General features: G+C 31.7%; 2 protein-coding genes, 1 non-coding gene and 1 pseudogene across 4 annotated transcripts; 3 read left to right on the top strand and 1 right to left on the bottom strand.

Moving 5' to 3' along the window:
• The first annotated feature begins 6655 nt into the window (after nucleotides 1-6655).
• On the top strand, nucleotides 6656-14431 carry LOC114376291 (auxin response factor 8-like). Of its 2 annotated transcripts, XM_028334348.1 has the most exons (15): nucleotides 6656-6886; nucleotides 7113-7356; nucleotides 7605-7720; nucleotides 7886-7984; nucleotides 8088-8144; nucleotides 8249-8404; nucleotides 8480-8564; nucleotides 9404-9494; nucleotides 9587-9751; nucleotides 9839-9961; nucleotides 10574-10649; nucleotides 11427-11574; nucleotides 12410-13416; nucleotides 13493-13683; nucleotides 13828-14431. In XM_028334348.1, the coding sequence occupies exons 2-15, from the start codon at nucleotides 7314-7316 to the stop codon at nucleotides 14003-14005; spliced, it is 2535 nt and encodes an 844-aa protein (XP_028190149.1). In that variant the 5' UTR covers nucleotides 6656-6886; nucleotides 7113-7313; the 3' UTR covers nucleotides 14006-14431. The 2 variants fall into 2 exon arrangements, with proteins under 2 accessions (XP_028190149.1, XP_028190148.1); XM_028334347.1 differs by having other exon boundaries at nucleotides 6656-7356.
• Nucleotides 14432-16046: 1615 nt separating this feature from the next.
• Nucleotides 16047-16119, top strand: TRNAE-CUC. The gene has a single exon. It is a non-coding gene; the product is annotated as a tRNA-Glu (tRNA).
• A 1819-nt stretch (nucleotides 16120-17938) lies between these two features.
• LOC114377475 lies at nucleotides 17939-18846 on the bottom strand. Its single transcript, XM_028336001.1, has one exon. The coding sequence runs from the start codon at nucleotides 18715-18717 to the stop codon at nucleotides 18154-18156; it is 564 nt and encodes a 187-aa protein (XP_028191802.1). The 5' UTR covers nucleotides 18718-18846; the 3' UTR covers nucleotides 17939-18153.
• A 2445-nt stretch (nucleotides 18847-21291) lies between these two features.
• On the top strand, nucleotides 21292-22468 carry LOC114373559 (annotated as a pseudogene).
• Nucleotides 22469-27341: the final 4873 nt, after the last annotated feature.

Raw genomic sequence — 27341 nt, 5'->3', positions numbered from 1 at the left:
AATTTTTTAAATTAATATTTTTCTCATAAAATTTCGGGGAACGGGATTTGCTAAATTATTTTAATCCACTTTCATTCAAAATTTGTTAATCAAATTTTCATATTTTATCTAATTATTTATATTCAATATTTTTAATAAAAAAAATAGTTTACTATAAGTTTTTATTAATAGTTTATATTAGACACATACTTTAGACAATTTATACATGTTTTTTTATTATCTTTTCTTTGAAATGTTTGGTATTAATTAAGTCTTGATGTTTAGCCTCTCCCTTTCAAACATAGTGGAGTGCAGTTTGGTAAGAAAAAATCAAATTGGTGGTTAGGTTATCAAAATGTAAACCAGCCTTCTAAGTTCTAACGACATTAAGAATGATATTCCCATCACAAAATTAACAGAATTATTATTTAAATATATATATATATATATAATATTTTCTTATTCATAAGAATTGAATAAAATATTAACAATTTTATAATATTCAGATATCTTGTTGAACTGAATTAGATCTCTATATAATATGTGTGTAAACAATACCCTAAGTGATTTAATTTGCATTTTTTTTTTCTTTAAATCTTTGACCCATTTTTCATATTTTTAGAGTTAAAGAACTAGCTTAAGCCCACTTGAGTCCAACTGCTACAAGTATCTCATGATTTCGATTATGGAACCAAACTTGCTTGACGTATAAAATAAATTTATTTATTGTACTAAGTTAATCATTTTTTTAGGGGAATACTATGTTAATCATATGTAGTATGTTAAACATTAAACAAAATTACAATAAAATTAGGTCTCATCTTTATCCCAATTCCCAAATATATATAGGAAGTTGGGCATCATTCAATTCCCTGTTTAGTTACACTATCATTTTTACCTTTTTATGCGTGTTGAAGATAAAATAAAACGAAGAAGAAAATTATTAATCATAGCTTCAGGCTTTCTACAATCTTCCACCTCACTTCCTTTTCTTTTTCCTCTAATTTTTTTGCCCGAGTTATGAGAAGTAAGGAATTGAAGGTCATCTGTTGACGTTACGTAATCATTGCCTTTCCTTTTGATTTTCTCTGTTGCCCTTCTTAAAATATGGAACAGTAAAAAGTGTATTAGAAGTTTCATTAAACATGCCTTTAACTCTTATTATCTATGATTAATCCAAAACCCCACTACACAAACACCGTCACTTATTTGGAAGATGTGAATTAATCTGAATGCTTCCTTATTAGTAAGAAAAAACTAGTAATGTCTCCTATCAACAATACCAAGCTTTAACAATGTGAAAAGATTGATAGAAACAAACGGGGGAGATTATAAAAGTACAAAACTAAATTATTCTTGTTAATGTCACAGAAACAACATCAAAACCAAATAGTAATCACACTAATTTCTAAGCCAACAAAATCAACTTAATCATGTCTCACACAGTCACGACAACTTTCTTCCTAGCCATGCTTGGTCTTACAATTCTCACACTTGGAGGGGTGCTAAAAATTGAAATCACAATCGAAATTTACTGTTTACGTGCACACTTAGAAGGGACTTTCAACAAATTTAATGATGTTTTATATTATTTTTGTTAAAAAAAAATTGTATCAAACATTGCACTAATATGCTTCCTTGGCTTAAATGACAGCTGGAAGGGTTTGGCGTGAGTGACCCACAAGACAAAGATGCATGTGAACGCCAATCCTGCATTTGACTTCTTTCCACCACATACCCTCTTTGTTTTCTTCGGTAAGAAAAAAAACTATAATTAACAAGAAAAATGTTATATATGAACCCATTATGTTATTTAATAGCTAGAGTGAAAAAAAAATTAAAATATATATATATGATAGGATTTATGATATGATAAAAAGAAAAATAAAAAAAATGAAAAGTATTAAAATAATAAAATATTTGTATATCATTACTCAATTAGCAACGTTTCTCATCATAAAAATAAATAAAGAGAAATGCTAGTCAAACTATATTCTCTTTTGACATTTTTTTTAAATACTCTCTTTGTTATTCACTAAATTTTATTAAAAATCACAAATTTAAGTGAGTTTTATTTATTATTTAATGATTTTTCTCGTACTTTAGAGATGAGACTAATCAAAATTAATGATTTTTAATAATTATTCAATTAATCATAAAGTGTTAGAGAAAAATTGCCAGAGAAAATATAGTTCGCATTCATCATAAATAAATTATATACACGTTAATTTTTCTTTGAAAGTTTTTATATTACATTTTTTTTATGAATTGTTTTATAGTACATTTGTCATGCTTGTGAACTTGTGGCGTATATATTCATAAGATAAGATAGTGTAATCATGTTCAACAAATTTTCCAATATTAGTTTAAGACTTTGCAATCAATAATGTTCTACAGTCTACGAATATAGTATAATTATTATTACTATTAAACTCCTAATACCATCATTGTCAAAATTTCAAGATAAATGATCTTTTTAAGGTTGCAAGACAGAATGATACGAATATAGTATATCCTTTTATTCCCTTCGCACTATATATTCATCATTTATAATCTTTAGTTTTTACGTTGAATGTTTTGGCCATACAATTTGCTTTCGAGGAATTTTTGTTTTATTTTTTCATAAAAATATACAGAAAAATATTTTGTCGCAATAAGTTAGTTGAAACGTTGTAAAAAAAATTTGTCCCAGTCCCATGAGAAAAAAAAATTAAAAAAAACTATCTCCTTACTTTTCATTTATTTAAAATAAAATAAAATATGGTAATACTTTTATATCCTTGCGTGAAGTGATTTGTTCCCTGAAATCATGCATTCCAAAATGATTGTTTCTTTTTTTTTTAATCAGAAAAAAAAAAAATATATATATATATATATTAAAGAAGGATACAAAGGATACCCCAACCTATATACACAAGAAACAATTGGCTGAAACCAAAGGGATTCAGCTACTTGGTTACTACATATAACACATCACCTATTAATGCAAGGGTAGTTTGTTTTCTTATACATGGATGTGTATCAAAAACAAAATAATGGGCTTTTTTGCGACAATGAAACTTAGGCTATTTGACAAAATCAAATGAAAATATAATTAGAAGTTGAAAGTTAGTAGTTAAAAGTTTTTAAACTAATTTATTAAATCATAAGTGTTTAACAAAATTAAATGTTGAAGTAATAGAAAAATGTAAAATAACATAATGATATATTTAAAAGAGATAACAAGAAAATTATATAAATATTTTAAGAATTAAAATAGAATAAAATATAAAAAACTTGAAACTATCATTTTAAAAAATACTATTTAACATTTCAAAAAATATTAAAAATTACTTAAAAAAATTATTTATTAAATAGTGAAATAAATTTTTCAACTAATAAAAAAAATTAAAAACTAGCTCAAATAACTTACCAAATATAATCTTACTTTATTTAATTTAATTGGAACATGTGTGATATTATTCATAAAAATTTAATTGCCTGAGGTTTTCTAAGGTTTTAGTTTTACTATTAGAAACTAGCATAATGAATAGAATCACAACGTCGTGGTAAGATTTGGTGCGCGCCTTAAAAGTAAAATTTTTGTACATGTTGCAATTTAGTTGTTTGGTATTTTTATAAGTTTTTTAATACATATATAATTATAAGAAAATAAATAAATAATTTTTTTTCATAAGTTAATATCGATTTATGTACTTCAAAATTTATATTACCTTTATAGTGGTGGTTAATAGTTGGGAAAGTGTACTATAGGCAATTTGATTGATAAGCTTGGCAATTGCCCCCATGATCTGAACTCTTCGAGCTGCAAACTAAAATCGCATTTTAAGAACGATATAAACAACTACAAGAAAGAATTGGATGCTTATAGAGATCGTCAAGACAAGGAGATAGTGAAGAAATTTAATCAGCTTAAAGATAGACTTACCAATTTGTTGGTGCAAGAGGAAGCTCTCTGTAGACAAATAGCTAAAGTGTCTTCCATGTGAAAAGTTTTTAATAGGAAGCAGAGGAACAAAATTGGTAGATTAATGAATAAAGATGAATTTTGGGTTGAAAACTAGATGGGCATTAAATCTATTGCTAGACATTATTTCACAAAATTGCTCGAGAGCCAAACACCTGACTTTGAAAGGATTATGATTCATTCCAAACAAAGTTATTAGACACTAATAACTTCAGTTTGATTGTCTTATTTAGGATGGTTGAATTCAAGCAAAATCTTTTAGTATGCATTTAGATAAGTTGTCAAGGCTTGATAGGCTAATCCAACATTCTTCCAGCATTTTTGGGATATACGTGGTGTGGAATTTTATCAAGTGTGCTTGTATTGGCTTAAGGAAGGTGTGCTTCCACCAAATGTTAGTGGACAAATATAATAGTTATTCCCAAATGGAAAAATCCCAACTTTATGAATGATTTACTATCTATTATCCTGTGTAATGTTGTTTATAAATTTCTCTTCACAACTTTGACAAACAAATTTCACAAAGGTTATCTTCAAATGTATTTTTGAAGAACAATCGGTGTTTGTTAAAGGACATTCTATTTTGGATAACATATTGACACTTCAGTCAATTTTTCAAATCCTGCATCAGTTAGAACCTTTTATAGGTAGTCATTTTTGAGACTTCAACAATCAGCCATGTTTGCTTCTAGGAGCAATAATTATCCCCACAAATTAGCATGAAACTTTTCAATGTATTTTGTTCTTACTCACATGTTTCCCAAATAATTTCCTAGAAGGTCACTCATCCCATAATTACTTCAAGCTAAACACGCTTAACTATGTAGTTAATAAGTGATAGGCTACTGAAAAATAAATGTATCTTGTTGATATAGGTAATACCAATCAATTTTTTTAAGTCATCCTCAACTATATAGTCTTATACGTGCATAGTCTTTAGATTTCTCTTTTTCCGGTGTTATTCGTCAAGGTGTTACAACTATGATGAGTAAATGGGAGTTTGATTAGAAGTGGATCAAATGGATGATGCTTTGTGTCAATTATTTTAATCATTGAATATTGGTTAATAATGAAGTAATAGGGCTTATTACTCCATAGAGAGGTTTGTGCCAAGGAGTTTTACTCTCCCCTTTATTGTTTTATCCTATGTGCAACATGTCTCTCATCTCTGGTAAGGAAATCAGAAGTAAAATGTATATTCATGGAACAAAGGTATGTTATGGTGTTTTTATTATTTCTCACTTTCTTTTTAGAGATGAGTCATTCCTTTGAGTAAGATTATTTTTGAAAAAGGATAAATGTGTGAAAAAAATAATATTACTTATTTTATTTTTATGAATTTAATTTATTACAAATATTTTTTATTGTAATTTAATGTACTTTTATACTAATAAACAACTACAAGCATTGAAGGGATCTAACTCAATTGATTGAGTATGATGTGTGAATTATTGTAAACCTCTTGATATTTGTCTTTGATTCCCATGGATGAAAAAAACAATCACGAGCATGTGGATCAATTGCTGTGAAATTATTTTAGTTTAATCAAAGATATTAAGTTTAAGTTTTGAGTTTGTAATTACATTAAATATTTTTAATTTTTTTTGTCACACATAATAATCTTAATTAACAATTCAATATATTTTTATACTAATAAACAACCACAAACATTGAGGGGGTCTAACTCAATTGATTGAATACGATGTGAATTATTGTAAACCTTTTAATATTTGTCTTTGATTTCCATTGAAGAAAAAAACAACCAAGAGCATCTGGATCAATTGATTTGAAATTATTTCAGCTTAATTAAAGATCTTAAATTTAAATCTTGAGTTTTTAATTGGATTAAATATTTAAAGAAATTTTTTTATCACACATAATAATCTTAATTAACTCAAACATAATTGTTCATAATGAAAAATACACATAATTAAAAAAATTACCAATAAACAATTAATACAACGATTCAGCTGCAAGTTACAACTTCATTCAAAAGAAATATTTCAGATTTCACTCTACCCAAATTTTAACTCTCTTATTATAGCACACTTGACTTAAGACATGTTTACAAAAGCTATTTTCCTACAAATAATCGTTTGCTTTTTTTTTTTCTTTCTAAAGTTTCTTAAAACAACAACTATGTTCAAATAAACTAAATTAAAACAATAAAAATATTAACATAATAAGAACAAAATACACACTATTGGAAAAAAAAAAAGTAAGATAAATCATGTTCATGTATCTGCTCCATTCTCCATGCGTTGAAGCAAATGGGAGAAAAGTGGTTAAGGTATACACTGCTTTTCAATGATGATAATCTCTTTCCTTTTAACTTTTTCTTCTACTTATTAGTTATTACCCTTCACATCCATTTGCTTAGCACGCGCTTACCCTTCTCTTCTCTCAGATATTTTTTTGAAAAAAATATTTAATAATAATAATAATAATTATTATTTTTATGGTACTAATATTTTTTTCTCTCTATACTCCGTACTCCTGACAGCGACCGGTGAAGGATGGTGGCACATGCCTGCTGTCACATCACTCCCAATCAACGGTAGAGATTTTCAGGTACGGAGAATCCAACGGCTAAGATTGCTTCATCAGCCCATAACCCTCTAACATGGATTTTCTCTCTCCTACGCTTTCTCTCTCTACTGCAGCATGTCCAGCTTGGTCGGGACTCCCTTATATATGGCAAAGACCCTTCTTTTATTTTTCTCTCTCGTCACTTTCTCTCTCCTCTCTCATCACACTCACACTCACACCCTCACACACTCTTTCTCTCACTACATTGGTTCAAAGCCAAAATATCCTGACTTGGGTCTCAATCGAAAGTGATAGGCCACAAAAGAGAGCCTTTAGTTTTCAACACCAACAACACTTCAGTTCTCAGCTTTAATGGCGATCTCGGGGAACGTGCCACCGTTGCTAGTGCAGGTTAACTTCAATTGGGTTTGCTTTCTACTTTGAAAATTGCCAAAAAAACAAGGAGCCAAAAAAAAAAAGTAAAAAAAAAACAAAACTTTGGTTGTTGTTGGAAGTGTGGAGGGTTGTTTTTGTTTCTGGGGTTTTTCTAAGGTGGGAATTTGTTGGGATGATGTTGTGGTTTTTGGATTTGGGTGTTGTTTGATATTGTTAAGGTGGTTGTGTTTTATGTGTGTAGACTATGGAGTGAATGCATTGGCATCATCGTGGTGGAGGGAGGATGTTGGGGGAATGCTTGTGCAATGGATTGAAGCAAATTGAGGGTAGTGGCTGCTTTAAGCTAGGGTTTCATGTGTTTAAGTGATTGGTTGATATAAATACTAGTGTAGTGTGTCTTTGTGTAAAGGGAGAAAAACAAAAGAAGGTAAAGCTTGATGATATGAAGCTTTCAACATCAGGGTTGGGGCAGCAGGGACATGAAGGTATCCATCCATTCATTCTATTCCAATTCTCTCTTTTACCTTTTTTTTATTAAAATTATTACTATTTTTTTTTGTTAAATTGAGCTAATATTCTGTGCTCTTAGTTTGGCTTCTTGTCATACTTGTATATAAATTTAAGGTGTCCCTTTCATACCCCCTTTTGTGTTGCTTGAACATGCTTGTGAGTATTTTAATTTTCCTTTTCTCTTTTTGATAATTTTGATTGATGTTTGAGCAATGATGGTTAGGAGGGGAGAAGAAGTGTCTGAATTCTGAGCTATGGCATGCATGTGCGGGGCCCCTGGTGTCCCTACCAACTGCAGGGACTCGTGTGGTTTACTTCCCTCAGGGTCATAGTGAGCAGGTTTATTTATTTATTTTTAACTACTTACTCTACTCTTGATTGTGTCAATTTGCATAATACAGATGATACTGAATCGTTTCTTGCAAACTTGAGGTTGAAGCCAATTCAATAGATTATCTGTAAATGGAAATTGAGATGGATATGTTGTTGAATGTTTGATTCCAGGTTGCTGCAACAACTAATAGAGAAATTGATGGACATATTCCCAATTATCCTAGCTTGCCACCCCAGTTGATTTGCCAACTTCACAATGTTACAATGCATGTGGGTATACTATGTTTTTCCTTTTAGTTATGTATGATGGTTGAGGTATGATTGCCTACTTTTAGAGTAAATTCATTGAAATGGAGTATGCATTAATTTCCAGGCAGATGTTGAAACGGATGAAGTATATGCTCAAATGACATTGCAGCCATTGACTCCGGTATCCTGTTGTTCTTTGATTAGCTCAATGTATGTGTTGTGAACTTGTGAACCTCTCTTTATGATTCTGTAATTGATATTTCTTTTTTATCACTTTGGATGTAGCAAGAGCAGAAGGATACATTTCTTCCTATGGAATTGGGCATTCCTAGTAAGCAGCCATCAAATTATTTTTGCAAGACGTTAACGGCCAGCGACACCAGCACACATGGGGGATTCTCTGTTCCTCGTCGTGCAGCTGAGAAAGTTTTCCCTCCACTGGTAGGTTTCATACTTTGCCTTTTGTTCGGCTCTGGTTGGGTATGATGCATTATCTTATTTCTGCATGCTATACAGGATTTCTCGCAGCAACCGCCGGCACAGGAACTAATTGCTAGGGATCTCCATGATGTTGAATGGAAATTTCGACATATTTTTCGAGGTAGTATTCTAGTTCCTTATTGATTCAAGTCTCATGATCTTGTTAGTTTATTGTGTGGATTAGGGACTTTTGCTAAAGATTTTGAGGCATGGTACTTTAGTAGTTAGCACTGTCTAGTATATCTTAATGATTTTTTAAAAAAATCTGAAACGTCCCTATACTTTTTCGGTAATTTTTAAATGAGTTCTTGTAGGTTAAAAACTACAAAATAGGTCCTGTAGTTTTAAAAATGTTTCCATTGTGGTCCATAAATCTAGACTATTGTTAGGTCCCTACAAGGACTCAATTAAAAATGTTTGAAACTTTGATGACTCTATAGTTTTTAAACTGGGGGGGGGGGACCTATATAAAAACCTTGAAAGAGTACAGGGAAGTGCAGATTACTGTAATCTGTCTTAAATGAATAAGATCTGGGAAGCCTCCTGTTTGTACTTTGTGTCTGATATGTTTTGTTTACTACTTGCTAGATTTTTTCTTCTGTAGTTTTCACAAGTTTCACTGATGTGCATGCAAATCCATCAACTGTATCAATACAACTATTATGAACATATCCCAATCCTCTTAAATATTTGGTTATTGGTAGTTGTACCGTGCAAGAGAAAAATTATTTCCGTTTCCTTGTTTTAAATTAATGTCATGATTTTGCCTGTATATATTTTGGTTTCAGAGTCATTCAGTCTACTGCAACAGAAGCATTAAACTTTAAGTTCACAATTGTTAAATCGGAGATGTGTACTAGTGTCATTATTAATTGTACTACTTGTACATGATCACAAACTTTTAGCTCAATAAAATTTTCTGCACTTGCTGATGTGCTTGTTGCATTCATATTATTTCAGGACAGCCAAAACGACACCTTCTTACTACAGGCTGGAGTATATTTGTTAGTGCCAAGAGACTTGTGGCTGGAGATTCTGTGCTTTTCATATGGTATTTTTGCCTCTTTAAGCAACCTTTTCTTGCCCCCTGAATGCTTTAGATAAATTATTTTTTATGTTTTTCCTATGTATTTTTACTTTTAGGAATGAGAAGAATCAACTTCTTTTGGGAATACGTCGTGCCAATCGACCGCAAACTGTAATGCCGTCATCTGTTCTATCCAGTGATAGCATGCATATTGGACTTCTTGCAGCCGCTGCCCATGCTGCAGCAACCAATAGCTGTTTTACCGTATTTTATAATCCAAGGTTGCGAATGTTGTCTACACACTTCCACTTTTGATACTTCTTTATAAGAAATTATAATGCTTCTTTTAACAGTTAGATCATTGGCAGGGCTAGTCCATCTGAGTTCGTCATACCACTTTCAAAATATATCAAAGCTGTGTACCATACACGTATTTCTGTTGGTATGCGTTTCAGGATGCTTTTTGAGACTGAAGAGTCAAGTGTCCGCAGGTACTTGTACACATTAGTTATTTTTTTTCCTTAAGCAACTATGGTACTTTTACTGTTTAAAATCTAGAGATATTTCTTGCGACCCTTAGATCAGTTAATTGTATTTTTCAGAGATAGACATACTTAATTTAAAATATGTGCCTTTTAAATAAATCAAGATAGTAATAGCTTTTCTTTGCCTGCAATAAAATGTTGCGTGCATGTATATAGTATCTATGCGTGCAAGTTTCTTGGTGAGCTACTGAGTAATTTGAGCCTGGCCTGGTTATAAAAGCCATGTATGCTGTAGCAAATGACATAGTAGTGGGAAATATCATATAGGTCAATTGCATGGTTGGCTAGTTCTAAGTTGGAATGTAAGAGAAAAAACTTTAGCTGCTGCAATCTGAAGAAATTAGATGCCAACTACTAAATTTGGGAGTCTGGAACTGTACTGTTTTGCCTATAAGTTTATTTATTATTATTATTTTTATTTTGGTACATGGGCTTAAAAACTTAGGGTTTATAATCTGAATGCAGTGGAAACCTAGTGGAAAAATATTATTCTCTGGTAATGCTACGCCATCCAATTTTTTCCTTTACTTATCCATGTGTCATCTTTTATTTTTGAAGGTATATGGGTACAATAACTGGCATAAGTGATTTGGATTCTGTTAGGTGGCCGAATTCTCATTGGCGCTCTGTCAAGGTAAGGAAGAATGCATTGCAATGTATTCAAAAGACTATACAACAGTGCATACCACTTCACAATTATACACCTTTTTATATAGACTGCATAAGGATGTAGTTATTTTAGATATCTGACCAGCTTAAATCATAATATATAATCCTGTTTCATATGATTTATTTGGTATTTCTTTTTTCTCATCAAACCATAGGATTTATTGCAGTGTCTGTAATATTGCCTCCATCTTTTCTATATTCTTATTTGCCCTTTTGCCAGCTATTACCTGAAATAACCCTTTGATGGAGCAGAGCTTATCAAATTTAGAATATTCAATTTAATATTTGTGGTTCCTCCTACCCCACACCCCCATTAAAATGAAAAGAAAAAAAACTATACTATCAATCAAGGGCTTTTGCACAGATTTAATAGGTAACTATACCCCACACCCCACACACCCATTTGAAAGCTATGAACAACTTAATTTTTTTTTAAACCCATTTTAGTTTCTTGTTGCTTTTCTGATACACAGGTAACTATAAATGCAAATCTAAGTTGTTTCTCATTTCCTCTTAACATGTTTTATCTTGTTCGACTGATTTTTTGTTCTGATTCCTATTATTACTACTACTACTACTATATAAATAAAGTAATTTTAGTCATAACACTACAGTCCTCTGTGATTGTCCTGAAAGAGAAAGACTGATCCATGTCAATAGCATTTTAAAAGTTTCAGGCTTTGATTTCATTACATATTTTAAGAAATTTGCTATTACTTGATCTTTATTCTGTTGTGGATAGGTTGGTTGGGATGAATCAACAGCTGGAGAGAGACAACCACGAGTGTCTCTGTGGGAAATTGAGCCATTAACAACATTCCCGATGTATCCGTCATTATTTCCCCTCAGACTGAAGCGTCCATGGCATCCTGGCACCTCATCTTTGCATGGTATTTTTTTCCCCTCAATGCCGACTTTTTTATTTGTAGATTTTGTTCTAATTACTGACTAGACTGTTAGTAAGGTACAACATATTTTTTATTAATAATAAAAGGATTTTCTTGTTTTTATTTGGATGGGGCCATGAATTGGTGTTTTACATTATGCAACTAGTATTGTTCAAGATTTAGTTAAAAAATGAAATTATTCCCAGTGATGTAAGAAGCAAGTATCCTAAATATTGGCATTTTGGCTCCATGTGCTTATCTAATATGTCTAGTATGCTTATCTGCATGGTGTTATATTCTGTTACATATCCAAGACTTATCCTATCCTTTTTTGGATATTTTCTATTCAAAACTTTATGGATTATTAAATGCTTAAACATACTGTGACAGCCTTAAATATGCTTATTCAAGTTCTTTTTCTCTATGCTTCATAGGGTTGAAGTGAATTTTTTTTTTATAAATATTGAAATTTTAAGTTTATATTTACATTCCTCCCTTCCTCCACCCACTAAAGGGAAAATTTTACATTTTCAATAGTCTCTTGCTTCTGTCCAAACATAATGCGATTTATTTTCTTGGGATAAAATGTTGTATATATGTTAAGAAATGCTCAAATTGTGTTTTCTAACAATTAATTATAAATGGAAATCAAGTTAGGCAAATTAGTTTTTTAGCTTTCATATTTCTTCCACTCTTCATGTACACAACCCGGGGATTATATTTTCTTTTGTTAATCACTTCATCCACATTTTGGGGTTGTAGTGTCTTCCAAGCCTTCTTTTTCCAAGCAAATGACAGTTATTTTTCCAAGCCTTCTTTACTAATAATCTTGTTACAGATGGGAGAGATGAAGCTACTAACGGGTTAATGTGGCTGAGAGGTGGACCTGTAGACCAAGGTCTCAATTCCCTAAATTTTCAAGGAGCTGGCGGTATGTTGCCCTGGATGCAGCAGAGACTGGATCCAACTTTACTAGGAAATGATCAGAATCAACAGTACCAAGCCATGTTGGCAGCTGGTTTACAGAACTTAGGTAGTGGATATCTCATGAAGCAACAATTGATGAATTTTCAGCAGCCTTACCACTATCTTCAACAATCTGGAAACAGTAATTCTCCTTTGCAACTTCAGCAGCAGCAACCAATTCAACAATCCGTGTCTTCTAACATGCTGCAGCCACAAACACATGTACTGACAGAGAACCTATCTCAGCACCTCCTTCAGAAACCACATAACAATCAAGAAGTCCAGGCACAACAGCAGCAACATACTTATCAAGACTCGCTCTCAATTCCGGGTGATCAGCTCCATCAGAGACAACACTCTGGCATTCCTTCATCATCATATTCAAAACCGGATTTCTTGGATTCGAGCATGAAGTTCCCTGCTTCAGTTTCCCCTGGGCAAAACATGCTTAGTTCACTTTGTCCCGAAGGAAGTGGCAGTCTCTTGAATTTATCCAGGAGTGGTCAGTCCTTGCTGACCGAACAGTTACCCCAACAGCAATGGACTCAAAAATATGCACCTGTGCAGGTCAATGCCTATGGAAGCACTGTGTCACATCCACAATATTCCGGAAAAGATTCTGTAATGGTGCTACCACATTGTAACTCAGATGCCCAAAATTCTACTCTTTTTGGTGTCAATATCGATTCATCTGGCCTTCTCCTCCCCACCACCGTCCCTGGTTACACCACCTCGTCCGCTGACACTAATTCATCAACAATGCCATTAGCGGAGTCTGGTTTCCAGGGTTCTCTATATGGTTGCATGCAAGATTCATCGGAGTTGTTGCAAAGTGCAGGGCATACTGACCCAGAAAACCAGACTCAAACCTTTGTCAAGGTATGAATTTCAAGTACTCTGCAGCCTTTTCAGCCTTTATTTATTTAAACTAGTTGTTAATTTTATCATTTCACAGGTTTACAAATCAGGGTCAGTTGGACGCTCACTTGACATATCCCGGTTCAGCAGCTATCATGAACTGCGCGAGGAGTTGGCTCAGATGTTTGGAATTGAGGGGAAGTTAGAAGACCCTCTTAGATCAGGCTGGCAGCTTGTGTTCGTCGACAGGGAGAACGATGTTCTTCTCCTTGGAGATGATCCGTGGGAGTAAGTACTTGTTTCATTGAAATATTCCATCCTTGATTTTTTAATTTTTAATTTTTAATTAAAGAAACATGCTATGATAATTTATTTCACTTGGTTTATGTTTGTTGACATTTTCTTCATTGTTATGTGTTTTACGACTTGTAGATCATTTGTCAATAATGTTTGGTATATCAAAATACTTTCACCTGAAGACATTCAGAAAATGGGGGATCAAGCGGTAGAATCCCTTGCTCTAGGTTCAGGACAAAGGCTAAACGGCACTGGTGCTGAGTCTCAGGACATTGTTTCTGGACCACCATCAATCGGCTCACTTGAGTACTGAGAAAACTGAAACATGTATTCCTTCAGACCACCATGGTCAAGAGAATTTCTCTACATGTTTTATTACTTAAGTTGGAATATGTTGTGTATGATCTGTTCCCCCTTTCAGCCCTCCTTATTATTACTATCAGCATTGAAGAAAAGTATACATTTATGATTAAAAAAAACCCTTAGGACATGCTTCTGTGCCAATTTGAACTTGGAGCACTGCAAGCTAGAGTTAGTGTTAATGCTATTTTAGCATAATATTTGATCAAACTTTTGCATGAACTAATGTACTCTAGATAGGAAACTAGAGAAGGCTGTTTATGCTTGAGCTGTCTTTGTATTCTACAATGCCATTAGTTCCCAGTTAAGGGGTCGAACTTTTAACTCAAAATGTATGAGTAGTATTTTACTATATTGCCATTGAAACCATCACCTACCATGCACCGTTCTGCTGTTTCTTAAATGCTACAATTTGTTGCTCTACATAAAATTTGTGCAGGATTGAGTAATATTCCTCATTTGCTCTGTATGAAATTTCTATTTTGTTGGTAGCTACCTATTTGAACTTTTTACAAATTAGAGATTTTTATTTAAAAGAGAAAAAAAGGTTATACACTAATACTTTTTTAACAGTTATTTAATTATAATTTATAATTAATCATGTATGATAATTTTGTTAAGTTTTAAAATAATTATTTTCAAGTAATTTAAACAGATGACAATATAAAAATGTGTTTTGCATTGAATTCTTATTTAAGCTTTTTTAAAAGTTACTGACCACGCAATACTTGTTGGTTATGTTTTATTGGCGGATTTGTCTCGAGTAACGAGTATTACTTCAATTACTTTGAAGTTATAATAGCAAAACATCTTTCTGTATTTGGGTTTGGATTATGGCAGATCGCAAATTTTTGGTACGGAAGTTTTTATACAAAAGTTATTACGATTGATGACTGATAAGAAAATTTTTAGGGGTTTTTTTTATAAAAAAAGGTGATGTTAAGAAGGAAACAAATGATGTGCGTTTGACAACGTATTTTAGTAGTTTATAAGATACTTTGATGCAATTATAAGGTTAGTTTGTCTATAATATTAAATTTATTTGGTACACGAGATTTGGTAAGTTAGTTTTTCATAAACTATTTTAAGTATTTTATAAAAATAAGTTAGCTTATAAGTTTTTGTTTTTATTTGTTCGAAATTTTATTTATCTTTTTTTTTAATTTAAAAAATTCGTGTCTATTTTATGACCCTCACACTTACGACAATCAAACCATTTACTTATTAAAAATACCATTCTTTTATAAAGCAAAACAGAAAAAAAAACTATCCTAAAGATAACAATTGAGAAATTAATATAAGAATATTGCTAACAAATAATCTAAAAATACCAATTGAGGAATTAATAAATAAAATTTGTTAAATTACTATGCTTGTTTCATCTCTAGACATGGCAACTGGACGGAAACGGATATTGCCTCCCCCCGACTCCCCAACATATATCCGTATCCGTCCTCGATATCCGACGGGTTAAAATTTGTTATCACGTTCCTATACCCGTCGGGTATAGGGTATCCCCTTCCCCGTCCTATCCTCGGTTTAAATTTGTAATTTTTTTTGTAAAAAAATTATATTGAAAATTTGATTTTAAAAAAATTGATTGTTACATTTATTTTTAACTACTTATATTTGCACCGCATTTGTTTACAAAAATTATCAAAAAAAGAATCTTAAATTATGTAAAAATTATAAAAAAAATAACAAATAATTAATAAAATTTTAATAATTTCATCATCAGGTCGAGTACAAGAATGGGTATGAGATGGATAGTGGCATCCCTGTCCCCGATCCCAATTAAAAAAGTCAAGTAATTCTAGAACCAAAACCCGTACCCAATCAACTCAGGTCTGTCAAAATCGGGATGAGTTTGGACAGATACCCCGGGTTAAAGTTTCATTATCATGTCTACTCATCTCGTAATTGGAAAATTAGTTTTGTAATTCAATTTTTAAGATATTTATTAAAAAGAAAAATAAGTATGTTGAATAACAAAATCCGTTGTAGTCTAGTTGGTTAGGATACTCGGCTCTCACCCGAGAGACCCGGGTTCAAGTCCCGGCAACGGAAATTTTTATTTTTTTACCAAAAGAAAACTGCTAAACATTTACTACAAGAAAGTGTATGCTTTTCAAATTGTCATTCGTTATTCGGCCAGTATATATAGGCTATAAATTTACCATTAATTTATCTTTTTTATAACAACTACAAAAAAATTTAATACGAAAGCTCATCTTAGATGTTCACTGAAGTAGAAAGCCACAATTTCCAGAGTGAAAGAGAAAAGAAAGTTCATTAGATGGGTATCTTGCATTCCATGGGAATGGGAATGGGAATGGTAATTATTTTCTACAGTAACTACCCATCCTCACTTCTTTTTTCACATTTCTTATTTCACTTTTATTTTTTAATGAAATAAATCCTAATGACAACCAACCATGTTTACGGGATTGCTATTTCCAGACATAACATTCCTATGAATATAATTCCCAGGAATACAAATTTCATAACTTGAAACAAAATCCCCTAAGTTCCAGTGTCCATATCACAAGTCACAACCATGATACATAAAAACAGTTTCATACTCCCTTTGTTTTAGAAAAAAGGAATTATTGAATCAGAAAAAATACTTACTTCAAACCCCTTTTAAACTGAATACACCATAAGTCCAACAATTCTGGCATGAACTATGACTTGTATTAGATATATACATGCAGCAATTGACTTCACATTTACAATGCATTGTTTTCATAACAACAGTTTCTCACCAGTCACCGCTTTTCTAACTAATAAAAAGCTTTTAATTCAAAATTTGGCAAAAAAATACCAGATAGCATGTCTACAATCACCTTTCAAACCCAAGACTTCACTGATTTTCACTGATTTCCTATATCATTGAAAAGGGCAACTCAACAAGAATAACACTATACAAGTCTGCAATTTCCTCATAACTTCACTACAGTTTTTTTTGTTTTTTTTCATTACTGGGGAAAACTACACTACAGTTGATTGTGTGTTTGCAACGATTGTACACAGTATGATTGTGTCATATATAACCATAACAGAATGTAAATAGCTTGCATTATTTCCAAGATGCTGATTGTTGACACAAAAACTACTAACCAAAATACAAGCAAGGTAAAATTTCTACCACAATCTGTGTCCCTTCTCCCTAACATTATCATCTTGTAAACTGGTTTGCCAATACTTCCACAACATTAAACAGTACAAAAAATGTTAAAGTCCTACAGGCCACAGCCTAGGACTTTTAACTCGACAAGAACAGCTCAGGGATGAAAACAAGAACAACCCATATAGGAACAGTAACTTATCCACCCTTTTAACTCGACAATATTATACCAGAGAACTAAGACCTCTATCAGAGTTAAACCCCTTTCCCCCCAGACAAGTAACATAATTAAATACATTAAAAATACCAACTAACGTGATTTTAGGTAAATGTTCATATTTTTGTCTCATGGTGAAGAATAATTGATTTTGTGTTAACCCAACTTTAGGTAGCTTTTGACTTGAATAAAAACTTCATACTGAGTCTTACTACTAACTTGCTTCTACAATAAATAAAAGCCCAAGAATAATTCGCTAATTCACTTCAAAATCAATTCTAATCAAAAACAATTTTGCAAAATGCAGCGGTAAAGTGAGGGCGAGCCTTGATGCAGCGGTAAAGTTGTGCCTTGGTGACTTGTTGGTCATGGGTTCGAATCCGGAAACAGCCTCTTTGCATATGCAAGGGTAAGGCTGCGTACAATATCCCTCCCCCATACCTTCGCATAGCGAAGAGCCTCTGGGCAATGGGGTACGAAGTTTTATAATATCAATATATCAATCACGATTAATTCCATATCCAAGATTTCGGCATTGAAACAATCAACAAAGAAAATCAACACAATAATAATAAGCGCCAGGGTTTGGCAATTAGAATTAAGATAAACGCAAATACATCAAATTAAGAAAGTAAACATAAACACAGATACAGGGCAAAAGTTTGCACCATTTGACATTTTCACTATTCAATTTCACCTATAATAATAATTATTAACAATCCACATAAGCCACACCGTTACGGAGTCGGAGACATTCTCATACCGAACCCTTGGCTGGAGCCGGAGCTGCGGGGGCGACGGCGGTAGTGGTCTCAATGGCCGGAATCTTGACGTAGCCAAGCTTCTTGGGGCTCTCGATCTCGTCTTCATCGTCGGAGGAGAAGTCGTCGAAGGAGGAGGCACGGTGGCGCGTGGAGAAGACGGACCAGACGAGGTACATGGTGGCGGCGGTGAGGGCGCCGCAGCCGACGCCGAAGAGGAGGGCTAGGGCGACGCTGAGGATGTCCTTGGTGCGGTCGCGGAGGGAAGAGAAATCGTAGGCGGAGGCGAACCCTAGAGGGGCGCGTGGGCGCACGCTCTCATGCTGAGGGAGCTGAGTCGCGTGGGGGAAGAAAAGGGCATAGGAGGGGGGTTTGTCGGTGATGTAGAGAGGGGTGAAGGATCGGATCTCGGTGATGGTGGCGAACGTGTTGGAGTTAGGGTTGCGGAAGGAGTAGGAGGAGATTATGAAGCTCCTGCAGGGACGCGCCGTCGCGGGGGTGGCGGAGAGGGCCAGGAGGAGCACGGCGGCGACGATGGCGACGATCGAGAGACGAGCCATAATGAGGGACGACGAGAAATTGAAATTGGAGGAGAAAATTGGAAGAGATATTGTGTGTGTGTTGAAGAAGGGGAAGGGAAAGGGTAAAGATAAGAAATTGATGAAAACGGTGGTGGTGGTAAGTCAAATGGGAGTAATTAGTTAGCAATTAAATTACCCTTCATAATTTGTTTGATTTTTCATCCTTCTTGTTACAAAACCTTTTTTTTTTCTTTATTTGATTTTTTTTTTCAAAAAAAGAATATTTAATTTTAATAGATAAATAATATATGCATCATAAAAAATTTATGATTCTCATCATGTGAGAAATTCTCTTAAGATCAACCCTTATATAAGATTTAATAGATGAAGAAATATATATCAAACACATGTTAAATAAAATTATATTACTTTAAAATAAATTATTTCATATGTTACGAACAAAAATTTAATCTACTTATTAAAAATCAAATTCATATTTCACAAATAAAAAAAGAAGGGGATAAAATAAGAAATTAAGGAAAAAGTGTGCTGTGGTTAGTTTTCAAAGGTGAACTACAAGTAAGATCCAAGGACACGTCAAGTAGCAATTAATTAGTAATATTTATTTAGCTCGGGTCTTTATAAAATTATTTTTTTAAAATGATTTTGTAAAATGTTTCTTTTTTTTGGTTTTATTATTTTATTTTAATATAAAATTATTTTTTTAAAATGATTTTGTAAAATGTTTCTTTTTTTTTGGTTTTATTATTTTATTTTAATATTTGTAATATATTTATTTTTTCCCCTTTCTATCAAGTTTTTTTAAAAGAGATTAACTCAAAATGAACAAAATATTATAGGAACTAAAATTAAAAAAAAGATAAATTACAAAGATTAAAACAAAATAAAAAAATACAATAATCAAAATCAGAAAAATAGTATATAATAAAGAACAAAAGCATATTTAAACTGTAATTTTTTAATTTTTTTTTCTCATCCTTATTGCAATTCTTTTTTTTTCTTTAAATATCTATTTTTAATAGAGTAAATAATGTATATATAGATATTGTAAAATAATTTTATATTTTACAAATAGTATATGGTAAATGCATTCATTTTTGCATTGATGTTTAATTAATTGATAATGATAAAACTTTTACCATGATAATATATAGAAATTGCTTTATTAATATTAAAATTTTTGGTTCAATATATATTATATTAAAGAATAGTTTAATATTAAATGCTCTTTGACCCTGGTGCGTGAGGATGGATGACAATTTAGTTAAACTAGCTTTTGGATATCATGAAAAGATTTGAAGTCATGATTTTTTTTTCTTGTTTCTCACTTTTTTGTTCTTAGTACTAGATCAATATTATATCTTCTTTTATTAGTCTTGTCTAACTAAATCATAAAAATCTAGAAAATTAGTTAATTTGTTAAATAATGTTAAATTTATCTTTATGTATCTATAATGATATATATCTTTATCCTTTTTAAAAATATCTTGATTTTTTTTTAACAAAACTAATTAGAAATTTTAACTTTTTAGTGAAATCTTGTACTTTTACAAGTTTTGATCATTTGAGTGGATTATGAGATTAGCCATTGACCCACGATTTAGTCCCAATTAAAACAATCTATTTATTATTTTAATTTTTATTAATTATGTATGTTGAGAAACAAAAAAAAATTCTTAAATACTTCTTAATATTTTACCAAACAATTGTTCATAATTAAGGAAATTTTATGAAAAAATTAATATAAAATAAATCTAAATTAACTTTTAGAAAAAGGATCGCAAGGAACCAATATATTAAATTAAAATTTTGATATCCATGTATATCCCATGTGCAGGTTGTTTTACACAACCAATCAACCGGCGTACATGAGTTAAATTAAAGAATTGTAAAGTTATTTTTTTCCTTAAATACCACTCTCGCATAATCACATTTATGTGATTTGTGGAGAAATGCTTATGCTTCATAAATCTAATGTACTGTTTAGTATATAAATAATGAGATATTAAATAATTATATTTTAGTCTAAACATAATAATATTTTATATTTATTAAATGCTCTTATCCTATCTTACATAAATATTTTATATTGATCAAAATGATCATACTTTTATCCTATTATTCATTCTTATTTTTTTATATTATATATACACATTCTTATTTAATTTCTATATGTTATTTATTGTATCCTTTCATAACTGCTACTACTAAAGTAGCTCTTAATCTATATATTCTATACACATTGAGTTAAATATTTACTAAATATGGAACGGTGGTGGTAAATGTCAAATTGATGAAAGGAGAGGAAGATGTCTAAGCGAAAGAGGCGGTTCATTGGGCTGGAATTCAAGAACCAGTGTTTTTTTTTGTTGAATTGAATTCAAGAACCAGTTAGTTCCTCACTCATATATATTATATTCAGTTCATTCCTTTTCTATTCCACCCATTTTCCCATTCTGCATCTCCAGAAAGAAAGCATACGTACAAATATCTAATAACCTAATTAAAAAAAAATAAAGAATAAGTGACCAATTTTGTTCGTCGCTAATAATCGAGTCAGATTTTAGTGACGAGTTTTTTTTTTTCTTCAGAATTTTGAACTATTTCATCACTAATTTTTATTTTTTATTTTTTACTTGGTAATCAATAATCAGAGGGAATGGGAGTGTTTTCCAATAAGATTGATAGGAAACAATTGAAGCCCGGTGATCACATTTATTCTTGGAGGCAAGCTTACATCATTGCTCATCACGGTCATCTCTTCTCTCCTCTATTAATCTTATAGTTTCTCTGATGTTACACTACACACTTTGTGTTTATATAGGTGCTTATCTTAATGTAAAGTCTGAAACTTAAATACATATTTTAAAGACAAATATTGACTGAGAAAATCTATCTCATTTTATTTGTAAATCTCCCAAGTTTTTGATTTTTACAGATAAAAAATGACATAAATTTGTAGAACTTAGAACCTATATATATTTTGTCAAATTATAAATTATTGCATGTTACTAAAATATTTCATCATTATTCTGCCAACTGCTTTGGTGTAAGATTGCAGGAATATATGTTGGTAAGGGAATGGTGATCCACTTCACTAGAGGATCAAGCCAAGAAACTGAAACAAGAACAATGTTGGGTGGTTTTTATCTAAGTTCACCCCACCATGCTTCTCGTGACACTCCATGCCCAAAATGTGGTTACCAAACAAAGACTGAAGGTGTCACTCAAACCTGCTTGGATTGTTTTCTTTATGGTGGCTATCTATACTTATTTGAGTATGGTGTGTCACCTGCATTTTTTCTAGCCAAAGCTAGAGGAGGCACTTGCACCATTGCATCTTCTGATTCAACCGATCGAAGCCATCCTTCGCCGTGCTTTCTTTCTTCTCAAGAAAGGATTTGGTGGCTACCATTTATTCAAGAACAACTGTGAGGACTTTGCAATGTACTGCAAAACAGGCTTGCTTCTAGTCAGAACAAGCATCATGAGTGTAGGGCAAAGTGGACAAGCAACATCTCTCTTGGCTGCTGCTGGTGCTATAGTTTCTTCATCACTTGTGTTTATGATCACTAGCTTGTGTGGTTTGGCTTTGGTTGGATGTGCCATGTATTGTGTTAGCAGATATGTTTCTGATATTGGAGTACGTTGTGATGTGACCAAAGTTTCAGTGAAGAAGGTACCTATGGTGGTGAAGGAAGATTGGGTAGGAGAAATTATTTCATGATGAGAAAAAATTATTACATCATCCTAGATTATCTTGTCTCAATCGGTATATTATATATTTAAGTTATATCGAACTAAATTAATTGAAAATTAAAAAAGTAATTATAACCTGAAAAGTTAATTAGTAACAAAAAAAAACTTTTAAACCAGTTAATTAAATTATAAGTGTTGAATAAATTAGTTACTAAAGTATAAAATAAAATGACATATTTTAAAAAATAATGAGAAAATTAATAAATATTTTAAAGATAAAAAGAAAATAAAATATAAAAAGTTAAGTAAAATTAAAAAAAAACACTAAAAACTATTTAAAAAATTATTTATCGAATAATTAATTAAATAAAATTTTTTAATAATAAAAAGACTAAAAAGCTAACTTAAATGAATTGTGAAACATAATCATCATATGCCATCACATTTTTAATTTAGGAGAGCAATTTACAATGTCATCATAGAGAAATTGGTTAATTAGTACCACAAGGTCCCAACTGACCATGTAATAATTAAGTGAGTTAAAGACAACTATGTCTACGGTCTTAAGTTTGGTTTTTGTTCTAATTTTTTTAAGCCTTCTTCGTTAAATACTTAATTATAGGCAAAGTTCCTGTAACATGTAAGATTGTCATTTGCTGGTGCTTGTTCCGTGTGAGTTAACTTATTTATTACTCTTTAGTCGGAATATAGTTTATTTAATGAATGTTTGGAAGAGATTTGAAATTTCATAATCAATTTTGTGATGTAATCTCTCATAATGAACTATTTAAGCAAACATTTTTTACCACCAAATATATATATATATATATATATATATATATATATATATATATATATATATATAATAAATTAAACAGGACTCATAAAAAATGTAATAAATAGGTACAAGGGTACTTAGAATCCATATACATTAAGCAAACATACTTTAGTTCCCTGCTTTTGATCTCGTATTTTTTGGGTGTGATTAAGCTAGCCAACTCTTTAGTTGCGTTGTGTAAAATATGGATTAATTTTCATTTTGATGTAATTAAGGAAAACAATAATGTACCATCTCATAAACGGGTCTTAGTCTGCCTTTCGTATAATAAAAGTAGAGAAGAATAATACTTGAAAAAATATGTTGCTATTAAAACGAAAAGCATCAAAACCTTCTCATATTCGGAGGGGGCAGAGAATGAGACAGATCACGAGGCTAGTTGATTTGGTTTCCCCGCAACCTAGTGTTGCTTCATCAGCTTAGAGAAACAAACAAAATAATTAGTACTATTATTTAATGATTAAAATAACATTTCATTGTTTTAGAGATTAAATTGACAAATACTTGTTATCTTAGAGGTAAAATTTACCAATAAGTGATGGGTCTAATCTAACTGTCTAAATGGGAATGGACTCAGGTTCTTAAGCAAGTAGTAAAAAGTTATTAATTCTACTAATGTGAGAGTAGTAAATATTGAATGTGGTTTTTATTTTAAAACATTAAATATATTTATTTTTATTTAATACTTTATTTATAAAATATTCCTCCGCTTCAGATTATACCACGTTTGAAGTTATTAATTCTACTAATGTGGGAGTACTAAATATATTTGTAAGATAATTTGTAAAATAAATTTAAAGGTGGCACTCTGGAAAGCCTCATTGAATACCTCACTACATTGCCTTCAATTAGCAAGTGCTAATTAATACTCCCACTATTTATTTTAGATTAGATAACGTTTTAGAGAAAACAAATTATTTTAAAATGTGTTATTTTATAAATTATATTGCATTAGATATTTTTTAAGACTATTTTTAATCAATACTAAGCAAAGTACTTCCTATGTTCTCAAATATAAAAAAAAATATGTTAATGTTAGTTAATCATATTTAATTACATTAATTTTAATTATTTTTTTCTCAATTTATTCTTCATTGGAACTTAACATCAAGAATAAGAACGAGTCATTAAAACTAATATCTCAATTAAACGAAGAGTATTTTAGATATAATAATATTAAATAAGATAAAATTAATTGAAATTTTTTTATCTTTGAGATCAAAGAAAAATGTATTTTTTTTATTTTATTTTTATATTTGATATGAGAGGGAGTAGTGTATTATTAGGAAATTACTTAATATTTTATATGAAATTCAATAAATTAATGATATTCTTTAATATTTGTCACAAAACCTAACCGTCATATAATTTGAAACGGAAGAAGAATCGCTAGAGTAACGTTAAAAAAACCCACAAGAGTAAATTGTTACACTTTTCAATAAATAAATTTTCTAATTTCAATTTCTTACTACTAGAAATAACAGTTGCTGAATGAAGGCAATGTAGTGGGGCACAGATTCTCTACAATCAATAAAAATTGGAGAGTCTCCATTAAATTGTTATATTTATTTGTAAAAATAAATTGATTGGAGAGAATATTCCGTGTGCAATGTAGTGAGGTAATTTCAATTAGGCTTTATACTGCCATTATAATATTATTTGGAGTGACATACTGTATTTCAATGCACCTTGAACGTTGAGCATTAAATTGTTCTGAATAACAATGCACGTTGAACATTGAACATTACAATAAATATATGGAGCGTAGGTGGTGGTAAGTGTCAAATTGAAAAAAGTGGAATGTGTAGAAGCCAAGGAGGCGGTTCATTAAAAGAGTATTCAAGAACATGGTTTAATTCTCATTCATATATTTATATATTCACTTCATTCCTTTCTTATTTCATCCATATTCCCATTTCTTCACCTCTAGAAATTAAGAACACACACAAACAGATACTCCTAAAATTTGATAATCAGAGGGAAATGGGACTGTTTTCTAGTAAGATTGATCGGAAACAACTGAAACCTGGCGATCACATTTACTCCTTGAGGCAAGCTTACATCTATGCCCATCATGGTCATCTCTTTTCTCCATTAGTCTTGTATTTTCTCTAATGTAACACATTTCTAGGTTTATATACATGTACAATATATATATTCATTCATGTTCATGTGTTTAATTAATTATCTTAATTCTTAATTTTAAATCTCATTGACACCCCTTAATACAAATTTAAAAGACAATTAGTTACAGCAAATTGTAGGATTTTTTCATCATCATGTTCAAATTTGCAACTTTTTTGGATGTTTTGCACCCGTTAACTTATTATCTACTCTTCCTGGCATGTTTGGAAGAGTTAAAAAAAAAAGCATGATTCAATTTTCAAATGACAAGCTTTTTAATGAAATTTATCATAACATTTTTTCTAGTAAATTTTATAATTAAATTTGTGATGTGAACCTAATTAGGAGCGGATCACTTGATACAGATTACAAAGTTTTGGATGATGCCACTCCCAAAGAGAGAAGATAAGTCAGGGTAGACGCCACAAAAAATTATCTTGATAAGTCCGAGATTGGTTCAACAAGAAACCCAGAGAGAAGCTCTCACCAAATTTTATCAAATGTCAAAAGTTTCTTTATTGAAAACGAAAACTAATACATATAGTGTATCTGAACAAAAATAAAAATAGACATAGGCCTTTAAAACAGTTTGGGCTAAAATTATAATGAAAATAATTAGAAATAAAAAAATAGAACATATTTGGTATAAGCCTTCAAATTAATTTGGACCTTCAGCAAAAATTAATATTCTTGGTAGTGTCTATGCCTCTAAGCCTTCGTCTTTCTCTACTTGGGCCTTGCTAAGTATGCCTGCTACCATTTGTTGGAGGGCATCCACTGACTGTTTGGTCCTACTCCTAGTCATAAGTTCCTGTATTTGGGTAGTTTTAGGATTTTCATCATTCCCTCCTTCTTGAAAAACATTTGCCCTCAAATGTCTAGGATCATCACCAGGTTCAAGTACCACTTCCTTCCTGTTCTTGTTGGCTTGTCTGGCATAACTTTCATTCTTCTTTGCAATTTGCACCTTCACATGGTCATACAAGCTTTTCACATACTCAACTTTGGCTTGTGCATCCTTATGTTGAGTCTCTTGTGGCTTGCTTTTGTAAGCTGACCTGTTAGGCAATGAAGCTTCTGGAAGGAGATCAACTTGATGTTCTATGCTTCTTGAAGGTGGCAATCCATGAGGAATCTCCTTGGGAAAAACATCTTCAAATTCCTGCAATAAGGCTTGAACACTAGGAAAAACATAAATAGTTAACTCATTAGAATTATCACTCTCTCTCTCTCATGTGTATCACTCTTTCTCTCAAGTGTATCACTCTTCTTTTTCCTATTCCTTTGTGGTGCCTCACTATTTTCTTTCTCTTGTTCTTTCTTTTCTCTCATTTTGATTTGGTCATCACACACTTCTCTAGGGGAAAAAGGCTTAAAAATAATTTTCTAGTCATAGTGCTAGATAGAAATCTTGTTGGTGAAGCCATCACGCATTGCTTTGGTGTCCTTTTCAATGTTGACCCTCACTAGTGTCAAACTTCCCTAGGACAACCTCTGGAGTTTCCACTGTATGGTTCTACTATAGCTGGTTGGAATATACCTCTTTTGCATAACCCTTCTCATCTCAGTCCATGTATTTATCTCCCGCCCTTCTTCTCTCTTCATCTCTCTTTGATTTTTCTTCCACCAAATAAGGGCATAGTCTGAGAATGTAGTTGTTGCTAACTTCACCTTCTACTCTTCAGGATAATCATTGTAGGAGAATGCATGCTGAATCTTCATCTCCCAGTCAAGGTAGGTGTCTGGGTCACTCTTACCTTTGAAAGGGGGTACATTGAGTTTTATTCCCTCAATTCTGTCTTGCCCCTCTATTCGGTTCGGTCCATTATTGACCCTTCTGTTCCCACAGTAAGGTCTCCCAATATTTGGGTTCATTTGGTTCTCTAGTCCTTCTATTTGTCTGTAGAGCACTTCATTACTGCGGTTCATCAATTGTTGCATCTATGTTGTCATTACGTTCAATAACAAACGCTGAGATCCG

This window comes from Glycine soja, chromosome 11 (genome assembly GCF_004193775.1).
Source record: "Glycine soja cultivar W05 chromosome 11, ASM419377v2, whole genome shotgun sequence".
NCBI lineage: Eukaryota > Viridiplantae > Streptophyta > Magnoliopsida > Fabales > Fabaceae > Glycine > Glycine soja.
This window is presented reverse-complemented; position numbering and strand designations above follow the sequence as displayed.